At 44.1% G+C, this 24,066-nt stretch overlaps 1 protein-coding gene across 4 annotated transcripts in view; it reads left to right on the top strand.

Moving 5' to 3' along the window:
• Positions 1 to 24,066, top strand: part of LOC140409371 (citron Rho-interacting kinase-like) — a 334,921-nt gene that overhangs the window by 53,340 nt on the left and 257,515 nt on the right. For all 4 annotated transcript variants that reach the window (XM_072497833.1, XM_072497819.1, XM_072497829.1 and 1 more), the window contains exons 7-9: positions 3,424 to 3,566; positions 8,328 to 8,421; positions 23,388 to 23,591. In XM_072497833.1, coding sequence (XP_072353934.1) covers positions 3,424 to 3,566; positions 8,328 to 8,421; positions 23,388 to 23,591 — 441 coding nt within the window. The remainder of the gene's footprint in view (positions 1 to 3,423; positions 3,567 to 8,327; positions 8,422 to 23,387; positions 23,592 to 24,066) is intronic.

Raw genomic sequence — 24,066 nt, 5'->3', positions numbered from 1 at the left:
TTGCACGTCCGATGAAGAACAAGAGGACCAGCATTGGCACCAATCACAATCCACTACACAGGGTAGAGGGAATGGACACATTGATCTGGTCCCGAGGAGGCAAGACCCCAACACAAGATCTACAGGCAGGGGATCGTGTCTCTGGGGATATCTGAGCACCAGTGCCTGAGGAGACCTCTGTCTTCATTGCAGGTTGTTGCTGACATCTGTAGCCTGCTGAAACTAGACTTCATTGCTAGTGGAGGAGATAGGCATGTATTGCCAGTGGCTGTTAATAATAATAATCTTTATTGTCACAAGTAGGCTTACATTACCACTGCATTGAAGTTACTGTGAGAAGCCCCTAGTCGTCACATTCCGGCGCCTGTTAAGGTGCACAGAGGGAGAATTCAGAATTTCCAAATGACCTAACAGCACGTCTTTCGGGACTTGTGGGAGGAAACTGGGGCACCCAGAGGAAACCCACGCAGACACAGGGGGAGCGTGCAGACTCCGCACAGTGACCCAAGCCAGAATCGAACCTGGCGCTGTGAAGCAATAGTGCTAACCACCATGCTACCTGTCATTGGAGGGCCACCCACCCTTAAGGTCTCTAACTCTCCTGAGATAGTGTGCTCTCTCCTTGCACCTTTGCTGATTGGGCACCCCAGAAAAAGGCATCTAATGCTGTGGCTCAGTTGGGGAACTACACAAAAAGTGGCTGGAGGTGTTAGCTTCCTATCGGCAGGAACTAAAAGTTTAAAATTCCCCCCAAAGCTTGTGTGGGGAAGAGCCCTAGTCTCTGGATTTGGACACATTGGTTGGTTATGAATGAAGTTCTAGCATTCTTACAGAAAGCAAAAGTGGGGGCATTATCTGAATATTTAAAAATATTTAGTATTAAATATTTTGAATGTTTGCTGCCTGGTAGCAGATCACTTCAGACTTGCCGCCTATAGAAACCAGAGAGTTCAGATTTTGCGATGATAACTGGATGGAAGTAGGACTCGCAAAAAAGTTTTTTGTGTGGAATCCCTGCGGATCAGTCTTTCCTGTCCTAACTGGTGATCTGGCATGGTAGGTTGGGTGTGGGATGATGGTAACGCTCCCTGTGAAACTGTTTTCTAATGCTTTCTGTTGATGGTGAAAGAAAGGAAATCTGTAATAGTGAAGAATCTGGTAGACTGAATAATATTGATTACTTCTATAAGGCATATTTATTTAAAAATGTCCTAACTGGGAGGTTTATTGCATGGTTAAATTGAAAATATTGCTCCAATACTTGCCTCCTTTTTTAAAGAAGGCTTCAAAAATGTTATTTGTGTGCAAGAGCACCTGTGTGTTAAAGAAAGACCAAGACTGGCAAAAGCTGTTAATTGGTCATTCATCGGGATAAACTCAAGCTTCATTATTCAAAAGCTCCGATTTGAGCTGCATTTGCAATAAAACTTTGTATGACTTTCCCATTTTCCAAAATGCTTGCACAAGATTTAAGAACATAAAACTAAGAGCAGGAGTAGGCCATCTGCCCCTCGAGCCTGCTCTGCCATTCAATGAGATCATGGCTGATCTTTTGTGGACTCAGCTCCACTTTCCCTCCTGAACACCATAACCCTTTATTCCTTTATTCTTCAAAAAACTATCTATCTTTATTTTGAAAACATTCAGTGAAGGTGCCTCAACTGCTTCACTGGGCAAGGAATTCCATAGATTTTGAGGCTATGCCCCCTAGTTCTGCTTTCACCCTCCAATGGAAATAACCTCACCGCATCTATCCTACCTCACTGCATCTATCCTATCTATTCCTTTCATAAGTTTATATGTTTCTATACGATTCACCCCCCCCGCATCCTTCTAAATTCCAATGAGTACAGTCCCAGTCTTCTCAACCTCTCCTTGTAACCCAACCCCCTCAACTCTGGGATTAACCTTGTGAATCTCCTCTGCAGACCCTCCAGCGCCAATACATCCTTTCTCAGGTAAGGAGACCAAAACTGAACACAATACCCCAGGTGTGGCCTCACTAATATCTTATACAATTGCAGCATAACCTCCCCAGCCTTAAACTCCATCCCTGTAGCAATGAAGGACAACACTCCATTCGCCTTCTTAATCATCTGTTGCACCTGTAAATCAACTTTTTGTGATTCATTAACTATTTTGAGGAATGTCCAGCATAAAGTCATTCCCCTGAGGCATTAAATGCCTATTTTTGCACACTTCTCCAGCTTGGCCCTCTTACTCAGGGTTGTATGACAGTGTCTGCTTCTAACACAGCACCTTGGTAATGTTCATAGAATCCCTGCAGTGCCGAAGGAGGCCATTCAGCCCATCAAATCTGCAACGACTCTCTGAAACAACACCCGACCTCTGCCCAATCCCCTGCCCTCACCCCAACTAATCTTTGGACACTAAGGGGCAATTTAGCATGGCCAATCCATCTAGCCTGCACATCTTTGGACCGCGGGAGGAAACCGGATCGCCTGGACAAAACCCACGCAGATACTGGGAGAATGTGCAAACTCCAGACAGGCAGACACCCGAGGTCAGAATCAAATCCAAGTGCCTGGCACTGGGCAGCAATGCTAACCTCCATGCCACCATGCCACTCACTTGCATATAGTTCATTGCACTTAACAGATACTTTGGCTTCATTCAAATCTTCACCATCACTGTGTACTCAACCTGATGGTCAAGAAACATCCCATTCACCTAGCCTTAAGTCCAGCTGTAATGCTGCAGCTAACACTATTTGAAAGTAGACGTGGTCCATTGGCTTCAGAAGGTGATGGAAAGTGAAGGTTTTGGTACACCTAGTTATATGAATAATTGAGTGCTGATCCGTGCCAAAATCTGAGTATAATTATTTAAAGACTGTTTTGAAGGTGAAACTCCGATTTAGGTGTGCTAAATTAATACTGAACTATATAAAAATCTATATCTGTAGTTTGAGGAATTCTTTCTTGAACAGTGTTGTAGACTCTCAGTGCCTTATCTAGTGGAGGATTGCTCAGTTCCTGATTTTAGAACCATGAGTCTGATTAAAAAGGGGCCTGATGATTCTGGTTTAGGCTAAACCAGACAAATTTGTATTCCTTTGAGAATGTGTTTATTTCAATTTTTTCCGCATATCGATGAAAGTGCTGACTTGCTCAGGTGGTTCCATTGCGTGTCAGCAACCCTGGTGATACTTCACCAGGTACCAAGATTTGAGCCAAGTCTACACAGCTGGACCCCGTGACTCTTCTCGCTTGATGCCCAACTACGTATGAATTTCTGGCAGTGGTCCCTGGATGGAAAGACAATCTTTTTTTTTTTCTCTCCTTTTCCTAGCTTAAAAGCATGGAAGTTTATTGTAACACTCCAAAACTCCATGCTGCACAGAACAGAATTGCAGACAATGTTGTAGAATATTTATTAATGTGTCTTTTGTTTTGCATTTAGGTCATGGAATACCAACCAGGGGGTGACCTGCTGGCACTCCTGAATCGGTACGATGATCAGTTTGATGAGAGTATGGCTCAGTTCTATTTGGCCGAGTTGGTTCTGGCCATTCATAGTGTTCACCAGATCGGCTACGTTCATAGGTGAGCATTTGTATGGGATACTGGAATTACAGGCCATATGAAAGAACATGTGCAGGTTGGTGGCTGACCTGAAGATGCAATGGACCAAACTGAATCTCTCTCCTCCCTTCATGGGGTGTTCCTTGCCTACACAAGGTGATGGAATACCCTGTTTTGGCAAATCAGTTAACCAATGAAACTGAAGTTTTAAATCAAACAAACTGAGCAGATTACACCTGAGGAAAAGTTTCTGATTTTAATTGCCAGTCAAATCCAACCATATTAATAGTAATTAAGTGAGCAAATCGTAGCACAAGCTTGCTTTAGTATCTTTTATAAGCTTATCAGTTCCTAGCAACGCAAAGTAATAATTGCTTTACACTTCTATCTAGTAGTTCGCTTTCATACATGGGGCATGATCTTCCGGTCGTGCCTGCCTCGAGATCGGAAATTCCAGTCCAAGGTCAGTGGTCCTTTAAATGGTGGTGGGTCCCGTGGTGGGAGGGACCTGAAAATTTACCCCATGGTCCTTTTTTCTCACCAACTACATAGGTTAGGTTATCTGGCCAAATTAACTTTTATCAAACAAACTAATTTTAAAAAAGCATATCCTACCTGTGAAGCAGTTACCAAGGCCTCATGAATCTTGAGTAATGCTGTTGATTTAGCCGAGAGATGACAATCAAATACTTTTTCAACGCTACACAGAGTTTGTTCTTTAATTAAATGGCATGGTCTGACTCATGGGTCACTTTAAACCAATTGGTTATTGTACCCATTCCATTGTGAGTGAATGATGTGGAGATGCCGGCGTTGGACTGGGGTGAGCACAGTACGAAGTCTTACAACACCAGGTTAAAGCCCAACAGGTTTGTTTCGATGTCACTAGCTTTCGGAGCGCTGCTCCTTCCTCGGGTGAAAGAAGAGGTATGTTCCAGAAATATATATATAGACAAATTCAAAGATGCCAAATTCCCCGCCATTCATCCCCCACCATCTGGCCTGCAAAATCTTACCAACTGTCCTGGCTTGATACAATTCACACCTCTTTAACCTGGGGTTACCCCATCTCTGCATCTGTAAAGATTTAATCATCTGCTAATGGTGGCATTCCAAGCATTGTTTGGCATCTTTGAATTTGTCTATATATGTGTTTCTGGAACCATACCTCTTCATTCACCTGAGGAAGGAGCAGCGCTCCGAAAGCTAGTGACATCGAAACAAACCTGTTGGACTTTAACCTGGTGTTGTAAGATTTCGTATTGTGAGTGAAGTAGGATTTAACCAGACTGTGACAGAAGTAAGATTTAACAGTGCTCATGGCATGTTAAATCTTGAGAGCAGGTTCTTGAGTCATCAGGACACTCACCTGATGAAGGAGCTGTGCTCCGAAAGCTAGTGATTTCAAACAAACCTGTTGGACTTTAACCTGGTGTTGTAAGACTTCTTACTGTGCTCACCCCAGTCCACTGCCGGCATCTCCACATCAAATCTTGAGAGATAAGTCCTTTGTTGCCTACAAGGGTTTACAATGACTAATAACATACATTCATATTCCCATTTCTACATTTACAATGTGACCGTGCTATTCTAATATTGTGTATTTATTCAGAATTTAAAATCAGTAGTTTCTGTTGAGTGCAGTGGAAAAGATTTTCTTCAAGACCAGGGATATTAAGCTTTTTTCAGTGGGTATGCTAGTATATATCCTTTCTGCCAGATGGCGGTTGATAGCAATTTTCTTTTCAATGTAACATATTTAGCATAGTGAGAACAGCTCAATGCACTTCAAAGGTGACAATGGACAGCAGCAAGATGTGGGGACTGTGTTTCATTACTGAATATAGATTGTTGTACTTTCCATGTTGCAAGTTGTAACAATAAGGACACGTTAAAATCCTTGGGTTTCCCTGCACATTTTTTATTGGTTTTTGATTTTCCGTCATTCGGCTCTTATAAGTTAGTACTATGTCTCTATGTTCTTTTATTTACTCTTAACAACTGACAACCTTTCTCTTAACATTCTATCCATAATACCCTATTTAGTTGAGAGTTGGGATAAGAGGGGCATTTCCAGGATGGCAACCTGTAACTAATGGAGCGTCATAGGGATCAGTGCTGGGGCCACAATTGTTTACAATATATATGATTAACTTGGATGAGGGAAGTGAATGTAATATTATCAAGTTTGAGGATGACACAAAGATAGGCCAGAAGGCAAGTGGTGAGGGTGACACAGAGTTTGCAGAGGGATATAGACAGGTTAAGTGAGTGGGTAATAAATTAGCAGATGGAATATTATGTAGGAAAGTGTGAAGTTATGCACTTTGGTAGGAAGAATAAAGGAGCTGATTATTATTTAAATAGAGAAAGACTGTAGAAAGTTGCAGTGCAGGGATTTGGGGGCCTTTGTGCATAAATCACAAAAAGCTAGTTTGCAAGTTCAGCAATTAATAGAGAAAGCAAATGGAATGCTGACCTTTATTTCAGAGGGATTGGAGTAAAAATAGGGAAGTCTTAAAACTCAACAAGGCACTAGTTAGACCATACCTGGAGTATTGTGAGTAGTTTTAGTCCCCTTATCCAAGGAAAGATATACTGGCATTGGAGGCAGTCCAGAGAAGATTCATGAGGTTGATCCCAGATGTATGGAGGGATTTTCTGATGACAAGAGGTTGAGTAGGTTGGGTCTGTACTCATTGGAGTTTGAAAGAAAAAGAGGTGACCTTAATGTGAGATATAGGATTCTGAAAGGGCTGGACAGGGTAGATGCTGAGAGGTTGTTTTTTCCCTTGGAGAGACCGGAGGGCATTATCTCGGAGTAAGGGGTTGTCCATTTAAGACCGTGATGAGGAGGAATTTCTTCTCTCACAGAACAGTGAATCTGTGGAATGATTTACCGCAGGGGGCTGTGGAAACTAGGTGGTTAAGCATGTTCAAGGCTGAGATAAACAGAATTTTAATCAGAAAAGGAATCGAGGGTTATGGAGATAAGACTGGAAAGTGGAGTTGAGGACTATCATTTCAGATCAGTCATGATCTCCTTGAATGGTGGAGCAGACTCGATGGGCCGAATGGTCTACATCTCCTGCGTCTTATGGTCTTATGGTTGTTTCCTAATACGATGTGAAGCTAGATTCGCTAAAATATATTTCCACATTGCTACTATTTTTTTTACAATGCGTCTGTTTAACAAATTGTTATTCGTTGTAGCTTAACTTGGACTACATACACTATTTTAATGTTGCAGTTAGTCACATGTAAACTTTATTATAAATCTGATCACACATATCTGCCATTATTTCTGTGTCTTCCTGAGGTCATTTTGAGGCGGATTACTCTTGGATGTAGCCTGAGATTTATTGGAGGTCAGAAGAAAGTGAAACCTATTTTTCTTTTATCTTTCTCTTTAAAAGTTAAAAAAGAATTGAATTTGAGCACAGTTTTGAAGAATGCACCTCACAATAAAAAGTGTACCCGACTCTATTGTTCCAACAACTCCTTGTCTCACAGAGCTGCCACCTATCAATAGTTGTGATCTCAATTACTTATACTCTTTTTTTCTGAACATCTCACCGACCCCACAAGTCTTCCTTCCCTTGTCCCATTAATTGTCCTCGCATCACCTTCTTGATTCTCCCCGTGTCGGCATGAGTTTCCTCCGGGGAATGAGGAGGAGTTTCACAAGAGATGGCGTCTGTTCATATCTCACTTTAAGGAATTGGCCTCCGTCAGCAACTAAAGGAGGGGGCGGTAGTTATCGATGAATTGTTTTTGGGTTGAGGGAGGGATTGTTAAATGTTAGTTAAATGTGAGTATTGTGAATTATGTAAAAACATTTGAAAAACCGAATTTAAATTGTTTTTAAAGTAAGGAATAAAATTAGCTGCACATCTAAATTACTATACAATTATAATCAAAGTCACTGATGTACAATTTACATAATATTGTGGACATAATCATATTACTTTGAGATTGAATAATTGAAATTGTATTTTTATTACAAGTACCATAAATTAGTGTGACAATATAGTTAATATCACGGTGTCATAATTGGACTTTGTTCTGTGTCCTCTATCGAAATCAGACAAACTCAAATGAAAGTGCTGCAGTGATGGGGCTCTTTTAACAGGAATCCTGTACTGACTATATTAATAATCCAGCAGCATTGGAAATTAATAATGTGCTCTTGTCTGGAGTTAACCCAGGAGACCAATTTTGTGATGGTATCAATATTGCACAATCTGCAATCCTGGTTATTGTGGATGAATTGGAATACAGCTCCCTGAAAGAATTGTCTTCAGATGAGTTTAATTGGACATAGTACCAGGGGTACGGCTAGAAGGAAGGAGTATCTTGCCACACTCTGCCAAGCTCAGCTGAACTGTCTGATAAAAATTGCTGATGTCTGTATCGGTTCATGATGCAAGACCACTTGAAATTCCAGCACTCAAAGTGATGGTACAGTAATGTCATGATGCGCTTGGTCTTCATTAACTGCTGAGGAGACTTATTGCTCAGAGCCCTTATTGTTAAATGTATGGAGATTCTGAAGAGGAACATCACTGACAATGCAGCACTCTCTCAGTAACTGGATATATGATCAAGTGGACATAATGGAATCCACAAACTGCTGACTGAAATCCAATGGCAGCAATCAACTATGCCAATTCTTTTATATAGCACTTTGAAATTGTCCATGAATCGCAATAATTCTTAATTGCATCGTGTCTCTAATATTGTAATTTGAAGAATGATTGATGTTTGTTTTTCTCTTCTCAGAGATATCAAACCTGAGAATATCCTAATTGATCGAACAGGGCATATTAAACTGGCGGATTTCGGATCAGTGGCCAAACTGAATACAAACAAAATGGTATGGTAAAGACCCTGGAATGCTCAAACTAATCTATATGTGGATATTGCAGCCTGTTGGGTCTATACATGTAAATGGGAGTACTGTAATCTGATTGTAAGTGGTGGATTGGTGCAGAATAATGTAGTAGATAGTGAAATGCTGTATAGAGGGTGCTATTGCCCATTGTGACTGGCTCTTGGGTCTACAGCAGGTAAAGACACTGAATTACATTATCATCTTTAGTGGCTTTAGCCTAGAGATAAAAAGTGACAAATGCCGTAGGGACAGGGGACTTACAGTACACTTTAAATTTCTGAAAAGAGGGCAATTTTTAGGAACAATGTTTTGCTTTTTGACAGCAAATACAAGTAATAAAACAGAGAACATAAACTCTTATGGCAACAGCATTCTTTTGTAAAAATGACCCAAAGATCAACATTATTATCTTTAAAATTCAGTTGTATTGGAAGATGTAATATGTTCAATTTAACGGCCAATAGTTTTGGCTGTAAGATGGACCAGAAAATTTGGATTTTGTTTATTATCACGTGTACCAAGTTACAGTGAAAAGTATTTTTCTGCGAGCAACTCAACTGATAATTAAGTACATGAAAAGAAAAGGAAATAAAAGAAAATACATAATAGAGCAACACAAGGCACACAATGTGACTAGCATACAAGCGTGTAGTGTTAATGAGGTCAGTCCATAAGAGGCTCATTTAGGAGTCTGGTAACAGCGAGGAAGAAACTGTTTTTGAGTCTGTTCGTGCGTGTACCTCCTGCCCGATGGAAGAAGTTGGAAGAGTGAGTAAGCCAGGTGGGTTCGGTCTTTGATTATGCTGCCCGCTTTCCCCAGGCAGCGGGCGGTCAATGGATGGGAGGCAGATTTGTGTGAAGGACTGGGCTATGTTCATGACTCTGAAGTTTCTTGCGGTATTGGGCTGAGTAGTTGCCATACCAGGTTGTGATGCAGCCAGATAGGATGCTTTCTGTGGTGCACCTGTAAAAGTTGGGAAGCGTTAATGTGAACATGCCAAATTTTCGTAGTTTCCTGAGGAAGTATAGGCGCTGTTGTGCTTTCTTGGTGGTAGCGTCGACATGCGTGGACCAGGACAGATTTTTGGAGATGTGTATCCCTAGGATTTTGAAACTGCTAATCATCTCCACCTCGGCCCCGTTGATGCTAACAGGGGTGTGTACAGTACTTTGCTTCCTGAAGTCAATGGCCAGCTCTTTAGTTATGCTAGGTTCTCAATCTCCCTCCTGTATTTTGACTCATCGTTATTCGAGATACGGCCCACTCTGGTCGTATCGCCAGCAAACTTGTAGATGGAGTTGGAACCAAATTTTGCCACGCAGTCGTGTAATAACAGGGAGTATAGTAGGGGGCTAAGTATGCAGCCTTGCGGGGCCCCGGTATTGAGGACTATTATGGAGGAGGTGTTGTTGTTAGCACACGCTTCTAAATATACTGCAGTATTGGCATGGTGGCACAGTGATTAGCACTACTACCTCAGTGACAGGGACCTGGGTTCAATTACGGCCTTGAGTGGCTGTCTGTGTCTACGTGGGTTTCCTCCCGGTACTCCGATTTCCTCCCACAGTCCAATGATGTGCAGGTTAGGTGGATTGACCATGCTAAATTGCCACTTTGTGTACAAAAAGGTTAGGTGGGGTTACTGGGTTACGGGGATAGGGTGGGTGTCTGATTATAGGCAGGGTGTTCTTTCAGAGAATCGGTGCAGACTCGATGGGCTGAATAGCCTCCTTCTGCACTGCAGGGATTGTATGATTGTATTATTCAATGAAGAGAGTAGATCCAATATATTTAAGGTCAGTAGATAACAAATGGGGAAAAATGCCAGCTGTAGCTCGGTTGGTTGCACTCTTGCTTCTGAGACACCAATGTTACAAATTGCATTTCTGAGACTTGAGCACAAAATCTAGACTTGTACTCCAGTGCAGTACTGAGGGACTGCAGAACTTGGAGGGGCACTCTTTCACATTAGATATTAAAACATGGTTCTATTTGCTTCCTAAAGTGGGGGAAAACATTTTTTGAACGCTATTTTGAAGAAGAGCAGGCAAATGGTCTTGGGCCAAGTGGTATCCCTCAATTAGCATCACAAAAGAAGAGTACCTGCTCATTATCACATTGCTGCTTGTGGGAGTTAGTTGTGTGCAAATTGGCTGTCCAGCTTCTTGCAACAGCGGCCACACTTCAGAAGTACTTTGTTCAATGTGAAGCACTTTGTGATGTTGTGAACAGCACATTATAATTACAGCTCTTTTTAATATAAAAACATTTTTTGGCCATTGCTATCAATTGTGCACATCAGAGGCTCAGAGGCACCGAAACAGATTACCTAGCCCAAGCAACAATGCATTTAATTCCAGTTTACCAAGGGGCGAATCATGAGGCTTCCCCCCCCCCCCCCCGGCCGACTATCTTGAAAATGTTGGAATATATCGCTAAGAAAGCCTTGACAAATATCATAATACAATCAGACAAAGTTAATGTAAGAGCATAAGGAATAGGAGCATGAGCAGGTCATTTGGCCCCTCGAGCCTGCTCTGCCAGTCAATACGATCATGGCTGATCTGAGGTGGTCTTAACTTCACTTTCTTGCCTGTCCCTCATAATCTTTATTCCCTTGTCAATCAAAAATAAGTCATAGAATCATACAGTACAGAAGAGGCCCTTCTGCCACTTTGTCCAAATCAGCCTTAAATATATTCAATGACCCAGCTCCACTGCTCGCTGGGAGAGAGAATTCTAAACATTAACAACCCTCAGAGAAGAAATGCCTCCTCATTTCAGTTTTAAGTGGGAGACCTTTATATTTATACTGTGCTCCCTAGTTCTAGATACCCCCACGTGGGGAAATATCCTCTCAGATTCTACCCTGTTAAGCCCACTCATTATCATATATTTTTCAATAGGATCACCTCTCATTCTTCAAACTTCAATGAGCCCAAATTGCTTAATTTAAGACACTCCCTTCATCGCAGGAATCCACCAAATGAAGCTTCTTTGAACTGCCTCCAATCCATCTATGTCCCTCCTTAAATAAAGTGAACAAAACTACACACAGCACTTTAATGCATTGCTCAGACCATACCAGAGTTGTAACAAAACTTCCCATTTTATACTCCACGTCCCTTTTAATCAAGACCAACATTCCATTTGCCTTCTTAATTATTTGCTATACCTTCATGTACAAGGATACCCATGTCCCTCTCTGTAGAATAATGTGTTATTGAATGAGTTAGTGATGCAATTGTGAAATCATCAGGCATTTGCAAGAAACAAAGAAGAAAGATGGAATAGTCTGGACAAAAGAGAGATGTGCTTACCCTTGTCACGACACCCTGGGCTCGTGCGCAGTAAATTCCAGCCCCACTTGACCCCAAGTTGCAACACAGGTGAAATTAGATTTTATTTAAATTACCCAAGGTCCTTGGTTGAGCCCAATAAACTACAGTCACCAGATTTGTAGCATCATAACAAAAGTAACCTTTTTCTAACATTATAATAATCTTTATTATTGTCACAAGTAGGCTGACATTAACACTGCAATGAAGTTATTGTGAAAATCCCCTAGTCGCCACACACTCCGGCACCTGTTCGGGTAAACTGAGGGAGAATTCAGATATTCAATTCACTGAACAAGGCCATCTTTCAGGACTTGTGGAGGAAACCGGAGCACCTGGTGGAAAGAGTTAACTGAGATCCTCCACAGCCTGCAAGATCACAGCACATCCTTACTGTAGAAATGCATGTATATAATGAGGTCTTCTGGAAATGGTAGACAAATTCCTACAGCAGCACAGCCAGATAGCAGTCAGGAAGGAATTTCCAAGGTTGGACGACAAACTGATGGATTTCGATTCAGCAACTGCTGATTTAGTTAAGCAGCGGGTGAATCTTTATTACACGAGCACCATCCATCCACTGAACCACTGCTGATCTCTCGGTTCTTTTCCAAGATAAGCTGGAAGGGGTAGAAACGCAAGGCACTGAAGAAGATGATGAACATCTGCTGGAAGAGCTTCTAGACCTCTGTTGGCACTTTGCTGAAGAAGGTTATGAGGAAGTGTAAAGCAGAAAGGGCTATAATATGTGGGATAGATACAAGAAATTACTTTTCAATAAAGCACACAGCAAGCTGCATTTTCTAAGAGCAAAGATGACTAGTGAAATGCATGGTCAACCCCTTCATACCGATGTAATATTGCTGATAAAGGTTACACACCTCTAAAAGCTATTATCATAAGGGTCCTTACTAAAGTACAATACTCGTTTGGATAAGTAAAACCACAATCTCATAAAGAAGCGTTAGGTCCCAAGTCTTATTATCGTACTGGACACAATATGTTGATTAAACAGTTTGACCAACATGATAGTTACCCAACCCTAGTTTTGCAAGAATAAATTCAGAAATTTCTTAGAAATTGAATGGGGCATCCTAATTAAAATGCGAACATAGAACATCGGCCCATCGAGTCTGCACCGACCCACCTAAGCCCTCACTTCCACTCTATCCCCGTAACCCAATAACCCCTCCTAACGTTTTTGGTCACTAAGGGCAATTTAGCATGGCCAATCCACCTAACCTGCACGTCTTTGGACTGTGGGAGGAAACCGGAGCACCGGGAGTAAACCCATGCATATACTGGGAGAACGTGCAGACTCCGCACAGACAGTGACCCAGCGGTGAATTGAACCTGGGACCCTGGCGCTGTGAAGCCACAGTGCTATCCACTGGGTCTTCTCTAATATGGGAGAGTAATTAGGGGTATTTTGTTATTGAGTGAATGAGCGTTTTCCACGCCACCGTTTAATTATACAACAACAACGTTTCATTATAAATATTTCCTTGGACTTTTGGTGGTTCCGCTCAAGGTGGATTTTGCGGTCCTTCCCCACCTGAATGGTGTATTTGAGGGCAAAAGGTGTATCAGTGCCCAGAGAAAGTGATACTCCTCTGGTTAGGTCAGTGTATGGATCAGTGGACGAGAGCAGTTGGAGCAGAAAAGTTGTTGTGTGAAGATGGCAGAGGGCAAGGGGTCAGTGCTGCCCACCCAGTGGTCGGAGCAGCTGGTAGAGTTTTTGAGTCATAAATTCCAGCAGCAGAGGGAAGAAGCTTTTGAGGGATTGGCCAAGGTGGTGGAGTCGCTCAGGGCAGTGGTTGAGCGTGTGGAGCAGAGACGGGATGCTCAGGGTCTGGCAATCCAGAAGGTGGAGAGTCAGTGGGGGAGCATGAGGATCGGCAGGTTTCGCTGGAGAGGGGGATGATGTTGAGCAGCCAGAAGAAGCTAAGAGAGAAATTGGATCTTGAGAACTGCTCCATCAGGCAGAATTTGAGGGTTGTCGGGATGCCTGAGATCATTGAGGGATTGGAAGCTGCCAAATATGTGGCGAGCATTCTGGAGAAGTTGATGGGGGAAGAGGGCCTTTGACCAGCCCCTTGAGATGGTTCGTGCGCAAAGGATGCTGATAAGAGGCTGCAGGTTGAGAAACCAGCAAGGGCAATGGTGGTGAGGCTACATCGATTTTTGGATAAAGAAAATATTCTAATGTGGGCGGGGCAGACCAAGAAATGCACCTGGGAAGGGGAGTGAGCTGCGGTGTGGAGCTGGTTAATGGAGGGCCATGTGCAACTGGAGAAAGGCGGCCCTCTTTAAGATGGGGTGAAGTTTGGTGTTTTGTACCCTGCCTGCTTGTGGGTGATGCATCAAAAGCGGGAATTTTATTTTGACTTGCCAGAGGAGGTGATGGACTTTAAGTGGGACCATGGACTGGGAGGAGTGTGAGGACAGTGGACTTGAGAGGAGTTTTGTGTTCATTCACGTGGGGTGGGTTACGACGAGGGAGTGGTGATGGTGAGTGTGCCTTTTGTTTCTCTTTGTTTGTTGGTGGTTGGGAGGATGTGGGGGAAAGAGGGGTGGACTGGAAGGGTGGGGGGAAGTTGGAGACCTTGGGTGGGGGCTACCATGCTAGCTGGATGGGCTAGTTAACAGGAGTGACATGGTGGGGTTGCCTGGAGGAAGGCGGGGGGGGGGGGAAATGGGGAATGGGGTTGTTTTTTTTTTTTGCGGGGGGGGGGGGGGGAAATGGGGAATGGGGTTGTTGTTTTTTTTGCGGGGGGGGGGGGGGAATGGGGAATGGGGTTGTTTTGTTTTTTTTTTGCGGGGGGGGGGGCATTGCTGACATGGGTGTGGTTGGTATGGCGCAGTTGGGAAGGGAGGGATGGTGGTGGACATCTGAGGGCGGTCCTGGCGAGGTACGTGATGCTGGCCGGGGCCAGCTTAAAAAGGGGTATGGCTGATCTGCAGGAGAGGGAGGGGTAGGGAGGCCCCTGACCAGGCTGGTCATGTGGAATGTGAGAGGGCTGAATGGGCCGGTTAAACAGTCACGTGTTTTCACGCATCTGAGACGTTTGAAGACGGATGTGTTTTTCCAGGAGATGCACATGAAACTGGGGGATCAGATGAGGCTGAGTAAGGGTTGGGGTGGGGCAGGTGTTCCACTCGGGACTGGACATGAAGACGAGGGGGGTGGCTTTTGAGGTGGGGTGCATTGTGGTCTATCTGTGGAATGGGTATGTGATGGTCAGTGGGATTATCATAGAATCTACAGTGCAGAAGGAGGCCATTCAGCCCATCGAGTCTGCACCGGCTCTTGGAAAGAGCACCCTACCCAAGGTCCACACCTCCACCCTATCCCCATAACCCAGTAATCCCACCCAACACTAAGGGCAATTTTGGACACTAAGGGCAATTTATCATGGCCAATCCACCTAACCTGCACATCTTTGGACTGTGGGAGGAAACCGGAGCACCCGGAGGAAACCCACGCACACACTGGGAGGATGTGCAGACTCCGCACAGACAGTGACCCAAGCCGGAATCGAACCTGGGACCCTGGAGCTGTGAAGCAATTGTGCTATCCACAATGCTACCGTGGATGTTGGAGGGAATGCCGGTGGCCCTTGTGAATGTGTATGCCCCGAATTGGGATGATGAAGACTTTGAGGTGAGTGTTAAGGAACATCCCGGACTTGGACAGGCACTGGCTGATTATCGGGGGAGATTTCAATACTGTCCTGGATCCGAGTTTGGACTGGGTGAGTCCTAACTCGTTGAGGGTGTCCTCTGGAGGTTTGGGGTGCTGGCGGGGGACCCGAGGAAGTTTGGGAGGCCAAGGGCGAAGAATGTTTTCATTCTTCTCCCATGTGCACCAGTTGTACTCCCTAACTGATTTTTTTTTGGAGTGATGAATAAGGCGAAGCTGGCGGGGGTGGCTGACTGAGTACTCGGCGATTGTCCTTTCTCCCACCCCACCGTGGTCATTGGGTGAATTTGCGGGTGGTGCAGGGGGAGGCCAAATGGCCGCAGTGAAGGGTAGATGTGGGACTGCTGGCAGTTGAGGCGGTGTGTGAGCGGGCGAGGACTGCCATTCGGGGCTATGTGGAGTTGTACGGGGAAGGTCGCAGCCACCATGCTGTGGGAGGCACTCAAGACGGTAGTTAGGGGAGAATTTATTTCAATTTGGGCGCATAGGGCGAGTGTGGAGTGGGAGGAGAGAGCAAGGCTGGTAGATGAGAATCTGAGGGTGGATCAGAGGTGCTCGGTGGCGCCGGAGGATTGGCTGTTAAGGGAGATGCAGAGGCTCCAAATGGAGTTTGGATTAGTGTCCACGGGGAAAGCAATGGGCAATGGATGAGTATGAGGAAAAGGCGAGCAGGATACTGGCCCACCAGTTGAGGAAGCAGGCAGAGGCGAGGGAGATTGTTCGGGTGAGGGATGAAAGGGGTAAGGTGGTGACGGATCCGGAGGGGTGAATGGGGCATTTGAGGCCTTCTACAGGAAGCTGTATGAGACGGAGCTCCTGACAAGGGAGGGTGGGATGCTGCAGTTACTGGATGGGTTGGATTTCCCTACGGTGGGAGGGGGAGAGGGTGCAGGGGCTAGGGGCCCCGATTGGGCTAAGGAAGGTGATGGAGGGAAGGCCCCAGGCCCGCGGGGTTCCTAGTAGAGTTTTATAAAAAGTCTGGTGCGGAGCTGAGGCCACTGTTGGTGAGGATGTACAATGAGATGAGGGAGAGGGCGGAGCCCTCCCTACATTGTCGCAGGCTTCTCTCTCCCTGATTTGGACCTGGAGCAGTGTCGGTCATACCACCCATATTGCTGCTGAACGTTGATGTAAAGCTATTTGTGAAGGTGCTAGCATTGCGAATAGAGGACTGTGTGCCGGGGGTGATAGGGGAGGACAAGACGGGATTTGTGAAGGGAAGGCAGTTGTCGGCAAATGTGCGAATGCTGCTTAATGTAATTATGGTGCCTTTGGAGGGACAGGAGGTAGAAGTAGTGGTGTCGATGGATGCGGAAAAGGCTTTTTATTGGGTGGAGTGGGTCTATTATTGGAGCTGTTGGGCGGTTTGGGTCTGGGCAGGAGTTTGTGATTGGGTGCCTGTGGTGAGCATTCGGATGAACTAGATGACTTTGGGTTACATCATGGGACGAGACAGAAGTTCCTGTTCTCCCTATTGATTTTTGCCTTGGCGATAAAGCCGTTGGCAATGGCACTTAGGGCATTGAGGGATTGGAAAGGAATCGAGGGGGGGAGGTGCTGAGCATAGAGTTTTGTTATATAAGGATAATTTGTTATTATATATCTCCAACCCAGTGAGCAGCTTTGGAGGGATTATGGAGATTTTGGGGGAACTTGGCCGGTTTCCGGGATACAAGTTGGAACCTGAGAAACATCATGGTGTTCCCGATCAATGCTCGAGGGCAAGAGGGGAGTTGCTGATCAGGGTGGTAGGGCCAAATTTTAGGTATTTAGGAATCCAGGTGGCGCAGAGCTGGGCCCAGCTATACAAATTGAACTTGTCACGATGGTGGAGGGAATGAAGGCAGATTTGAGCTGGGATCTGTATTTTTGCGTGGTGGGGGGGGGGGAGGGGGTTTGGCTGTGCACGAAAGGACGGCTTGGGGCAGATGGAGGCGGCGGCATGTAGGGGAATGAATTGGAGAGCTGTTGTTCGCACCTCTTAGGTTCTCGCCGGGCAGGTCTCCGTGAGCCCAGTGGTGGTGGTGGTGTTGGTGTTATGGTTGTGGAGCCTGTGCAGGCAACATTTTGGGCTGGATGGCATGTTGTTGCGGTGCCAAGTGGGGCTGGATGCAAGGTTCTGGGGATAGCAGCTGATTGGGATCGAGTATTTAAAGACTTGTTTATAGGCGGGCAAATTCGCGGGGCTGGAGGAGTTGGAAGAATTATATGAGTTGCCCAAGGGGAATGGCTTTTGGTACCTGCAGGTGAGAGATTTTGTGAGGCTGTCCTTCCTGGGTCTGCTGCCTCTGGTGTTGCAGGACAACATAGGGAAGGGTGTTGGATATATACAAAGAATGGATGGAGAGCGAAGTCGCTCTGTTGGAGGAGATTAAGTGCAAATTGGGAGGAGGAGCTGGGAGAGGCGGTGTGAGCCGGGATGTGGGCGGAGGCCTCGTGGAGGGTGAACATATGCTCATTGTATACGAGGTTAAGTCTTGTCCAGTTTAAAGTGGTGCATAGGACCCGACCCACATGATAGTGGCGAGGATGAGCAGGTATTTTGCAGGAGTCGAAGATGGATGTGGAAGATGGATATGGGCGGTGTGTGGGGACCCGTGAACATCCACATGTTCTGGGCATGTCCAAGATTGAGGGCGTTCTGGTAAGGAGTCTTTGATGTTATCTCCGAGGATCTGGGTGTGCGGGTGGCCACGGGTCCAGGGGTGGCAATATTTGGGGTGCTGGAAGATCTGGGGGTCCAGGGGCGAGAGAGAGGCCAATGTATTGCCTTTTGCTTCCCTGAAAGCCCGGAGATGGATTCTGTTGTGTTGGCGGGACTCGGAGCCGCTGAATGCAGAGGTGTGGGTGAGCGACCTGGCAGAATTCCTGAGGTTGGAGAAAGTCAAGTTCGCTTTGCAGGGGTCAGTATAGGGGTTCACCCGGAGGTGGAAACTGTTTATTAATTTCTTCAAAGGGGGGGGGGAATAGGGGCTCAAAAATTAGGAAGGTGGGATGTGGTGAAATGTTGGTATCGGGGGAGGTTGGAGATTTGTGGCTGTTTGTTTAGGTTGACTTGCTGCTCTTCTGATATTTTGTGTATATGTGTAAAAAAAATCTTGAATTAAAAAAAAATCTTGTAATTTGAATGATCGGACTTCATTAAGGGAGAATATGGTAGCGATCATCTCCACATAACATCCATCCTGAACCTAATACGTCTCACTTTCTCAGGGGATCAAGATGAAATGAAATGAAAAGAAAATGAAAATGAAAATTGCTTATTGTCACGAGTAGGCTTCAATGAAGTTACTGTGAAAAGCCCCTAGTCGCCACATTCCGGCGCCTGTTCGGGGAGGCTGGTACGGGAATATGTTACTTGATAATATGTTACTTGACGTTTGATGGATATGCAAGTTCTCTTTTAAAGTCTAGTATTTGTATTAAGTAAAAGTTTATGTTTGGGAGCCTCTCACAGAAATAAAAAAATAGTTATCTTTTTGGGATATTATGTAAGTGTTGCAATTTATACTCTTTGTATAACAATCAAATTGCATGATTTTCCATAATAAATTTATATGCTTACTTAAATTGTCTCATCTAACCTTCTGTATCAAACACTCAGCAAATCAACTCATTTCCTTTGGTGGGGGAATGATTTCTGAAGAGTTCTCACACGGATCCTTACAAAATCTGGGAAATTACAATCTAGCTAAAAAACAATTGAATTCTGGACTATTGGGAGGAACATAGCACTCTGGGTGCTTGGGCTCGTTGGACTCTGCGGATCCAAATTACGTGCCCTGGAGTCTAGCTCCTTATGGCTGAAGTTGAAGGAAATTATTTTATCGATACACTGGATCCTATTGACTTCACGTAGAAGTTACAATTGTAAAATCACCACAAATGAGGCTATTGTAGTAACGAGTGATCATTGGGAGCTGAGGTCCTAGAGATTGATGGGCTCTTTGATTCTATTGCCAGAGCACATGAAGTCTGCTTTTTTTTTGAGTAGCCAGTTGTGTGTGCTGTTTAAGAGTTTAGCACAGGGCTAAATCACTGGCTTTGAAAGCAGACCAAGGCAGGCCAGCAGCACAGTTCAATTCCCGTACCAGCCTCCCCGAACTGGCGCCGGAATGTGGCAACTAGGGGCTTTTCACAGTAACTTCATTTGAAGCCTACTTGTGATGAGCGATTTTCATTTCATTTCATTTCAAAGAACAATGCAGCACAGGAACAGGCCCATCAGTCCTCCAAGCCTGTACCGGTCATGATACCAACCTTTTCCAAAACCCTCAGCACTTCCTTGTGCCGTATACCCATCCTATCCATGTGTTTGTCAAGATGCCTTTTGAACGCCGTTAATGTATCTGCTTCCACAACCTCCCCTGGCAACGTGTTCCAGGCACTTGCCACCCTCTGCGTAAAAGTGTATTTCAGGTTTATGAGTTGAATTTAAATTCCACCAGTTGCCGTGGTGGGGTTTGAACCCCTGTCCCCAGAGCTAGCTGGGACCTCTGGATTACTAGTCCAATGATAACAGCATTACATCACTGTTATTCACGTTGGTTATAAGGATGGAAAAGCAGAATATTTTTAAAAAGATGTGGAACTTGTAAATGTTTATGTTCAGAGATACTTGTGTTTGATTGAACAAGGAACACACATTTAGCATGCAGGTGTTAAGCAATTAGGAAGGCAAACAGTATGTTGGCCTTTATTGCCAGGGATTGGGGTACAAGAATAAAGGAGCCTTGCTACAGCTGTAACAGCTTTGGTGAGACCATATACCTGTTTTTTGTGTCCTTGGTTAATACAGGAGATGGTGTGGCAATGGTTCACTGGATTGGTCCTTGGGATGAGAGGCTGACTAATTTGGGTTTCTATTCTCTGGAGTTGAGAAGAATAAAAGGTGATCTCATTGAAACATACAAGATTCTGAAGGGGCTTGACAGGCATTATTTCTACTGGTTGGGGAATCTAAAACATAGGAGAACAGTTTCAGTATAAGGGGTGAATAATTTAGACTGAGATGAGGAGATTTCACTCTAAAGGGTTGTGAATCCATTGGCGTGTTACAAGGAAAAAATGTAAATTTTGATGGCATTGATTGAGTCTGCCATTTCTTTTGATAAACCAAAATTGTAATATTTTCTGAATGTCTGAGAATTGTACTTTCAATATAAAGTCGTTCTTACCATCTGGATACGCCCTCACTCTGAGTAGTCCTGATATTCCATCAAAAGAGAGGGGTAAGGGAATTTTGGATCTACAAAACATCACACAATTTATGGGATGGAATCAGTCTGCTCCCATGATTAGGAAACAAAATTAAAACCTTTTAAGTATTGATTTTAATTGGACTCTCCAGCAAAACCATTTTTTCATGTTGGCGTTGATAGGGCAGCACGATAGCACAGTGGTTAGCACTGCTGCCTCACTGTGTCAGGGACCCAGGTTTGTTTCTGACCTTGGGGACTGTGTGAAGTTTGCACATTCTCCCGATTTCCCGAAGTGGGTTTCCTCCAGGTGCTCTGGTTTCCTACAGTCCAAAGATGTGCAGGTTAGGTGGATTGGCCATGCTAAATTGCCCCTTAGTGTCCAAAGGTTAAGTGGGGTTACAGGGATAGGGTGGGAAATCGGTCTGTGTAGGATGGTCTTTCGAATGGTAGGTGCAGAATCGGTGGGCCAAATTACCTCCTCCTGCACTGCAGGAATTCTATGATTCACTCACTCCTAAGACAATGAAATGCAATTTTGTTTGTTGGGAGGGCGTTGGTTATAGAACAGTGTATCTTAAAGAAGTCTTCATTGTCTTCAGTAGGTGAATTTTATTAACTACTTGTAACTATATACATATGTGCAGAGGCAAGAAGCTATTTCCATGTCTGCATCTTTACATACGTCTAACAACACTGACCCTAGATCTGGGGCATATGCACGGTACTGTACTCAGCCCCACTTTAACCCTGTAATTTGCCATTCCCTTATACTAAACATACTCACCAGTTGTTACCCAATGTATGTGAAGTTTACTTTGCGTCTTGCATTGTTATCAGTTCCATACATTTACAGTATTGTGATCATATTATTGCTATAACTACATTATTTACAATATTGTCAGTTTCCCATCTTGCTCCTTGAAGTTCTTGAATTTACTGGTTCAGGAGGCATGGAGACCTTTGATCGCTTCCATATATTGATCGCCGTTCTGTCAGAGCAATGGTAGACTCTATTGGTTCTGGTTTTTGCTGTTGGCTTGGAAGTTGGATTTGCACTTGGGTCTGCTTTTCTTCCAGTCCAATGCCAATTGGACTCGCATTCCAAGCATTGTCTGTCATCTTTGAATCTGTCTATACATATATATATGTTTCTGGAACATACCTCTTCATTCACCTGAGGAAGGAGCAGCGCTCCGAAAGCTAGTGACATCGAAACAAACCTGTTGGACTTTAACCTGGTGTTGTAAGACTTCGTACTGTGCTCACCCCAGTCCAACGCCGGCATCTCCACATCATTTCTTCCAGTGGTTATGTTGATCAGTGGCTGCTCCTACTGTGAATTGTTTTTTGGGGGTGACGGACATTAAATTTGTCTCCTTGGCACTTCTTTCTCCTCCTCTTTCTCCACGTAGACCATCTTGGTCCTCTCTGTGACTGAAGAAGTGCATTTCTGTGGAGAGCAGAATGTTTAGTGGTATGCTCGTCTCTGCTTTTGTTGTCAATGGTGGGAGACTGCTTTCAGGTTCCAGCAGCGCATGTAGTCATGGCATGCTGACTGTGTGGGCTTTGGGTTAGTTCTAATTGAGTTTGAACTGTTGAAATGATCCACGAAGAGTGGGTACCGCTTTTTGAGAGCTTGCAGGTTTTCACGATGGCACTGTCATTCACTGTGATACAAAGGATTTCCCGTGTTTGCCTGTTTCGATGGGCTTTGCAAAATGGTGATGCCGCACCTCTTGAGGGATAAATTTTAACAATGGTTGACTGGGTTGGTTGTATGCTGATTTCTGTTGTTCAACAGCTTGCTTTTCAAGTAGCGAGGTGTTCAAATTTAAACGTAAGCCTGTTGTTTTCCATGCTGGACCGTCGCAAAAGAACCAATTATTTATTTATTTCACGAGCTCAGGAACCATGTTTTGAGGCTTCAAATCTGGGATCAGATTTTAGAGACGGTTCATTCAAGGGTCACTTCTGACACTGGATTAGTAAAAGGAGAGTCAGGACGAGCAACATCCTGGAACTTTAAAAGATTTAGCTCACCCTTGCAGGCTCTGTGAACTGGGGTGTTCTGAAACTGGAGATTGTATGGAGTCTTATATTGCAATAAAAAGCTCTCCCTTCAGCTTCCAGGCTCTTTCCTCTGGAAAGTTTTCTGGTGTTATGTCAGTTGTTTTCAGGTATGATTTAAAATAACAGTGTAAGTTTTTAAATGATTTTTCAAAACTACTCTGCACTGGGCTATTTAAAATAGCTGGATGCTCTGCAACTGTTCTACTGTAGCTATTTTAATCTTTTGGCGTTAAAGAAGCGATAGTGAAGTGTTTCTCTCTGGAAGATGCAGTGATGGGCGAGTGATTTTCATTCTCAAGGCATATGGTTTCCAAAATATGAAATAACTTGCATCTAGTGTTCAAGTTGCATTTCCCTTTCACTAGAGTGCATTAAAGCCATTATCAATATCTGATTCTTGCTGTTCCAACTTGTTTACGGTATGATTTAAAAAAAAAAATAATAATGTTCTGCCACTGTTGTGCGATGTAGGTTGAATATCTTACACATGCTACAAAATGCAAATTACCTGCAGTATTAAACCATCTACCACTTAATAATTTATACTGTATTGAAAAATGAGAAGAATGCAGTTACCAAGTTATAAGCTCTGGTTATTTATTTTTACCCGCCTTTTCTTTTGCCTCTCTTAACAGGTTAGCTCAAAGTTACCAGTTAGTACACCAGATTTCATGGCCCCTGAAGTACTAACTGTGATGAATGGGGATGGATGTTCTTCATATGGTGTGGAATGTGACTGGTGGTCTCTAGGAGTGATTGCTTACGAAATGATTTATGGGAAGTCTCCATTTGTTGAGGGAACATCAGCCAAAACCATCAGCAACATTAGGAACTTCCAGGTTTGTATATGTGTAGGACCATTCAGCACTGTATTTGGTGTTTTAGATATAGTTTGCTTATTGACAATTAAAACCAATTGTTAAAAAGGATTTGTTTTTAACTAGGTTGCATTGTTTTTGTGCTGCTGAATTGTCTCTTCTGGAAGCCTGACAACACAATAGATTTTTATTTTGTGCAGTGCTGGAAGATGGATTCTTCGCCTGTACTTCGTAAACTGACAAATCCCTGAACTTGCCTGTGGGCACATGAGAGCTGCTGAATAGCTGCTCGTGAGGAAAAGGAGTTGAGAGTTTCTGTGGGTACTACTTTGACACAGTCGAGGGTTTAGTTTCAAGAGTAAAATCCTCAGACTAGGTTTCTTGTCCATTCATGATGTGGGGCAAGTGCATTTTGGAGGTGGGGAATAGGGAAAGAAACAATTACTTTTAAATAACGTTTGTCAATTAATCTCCATAGTTTCCTTCATGTAGTGAT

Source organism: Scyliorhinus torazame, chromosome 1 (genome assembly GCF_047496885.1).
Source record: "Scyliorhinus torazame isolate Kashiwa2021f chromosome 1, sScyTor2.1, whole genome shotgun sequence".
NCBI classification, from domain to species: Eukaryota; Metazoa; Chordata; class Chondrichthyes; order Carcharhiniformes; family Scyliorhinidae; genus Scyliorhinus; species Scyliorhinus torazame.
Note: the sequence above shows the minus strand (reverse complement) of the source record. Positions and strands in the feature narration are given on the sequence as shown.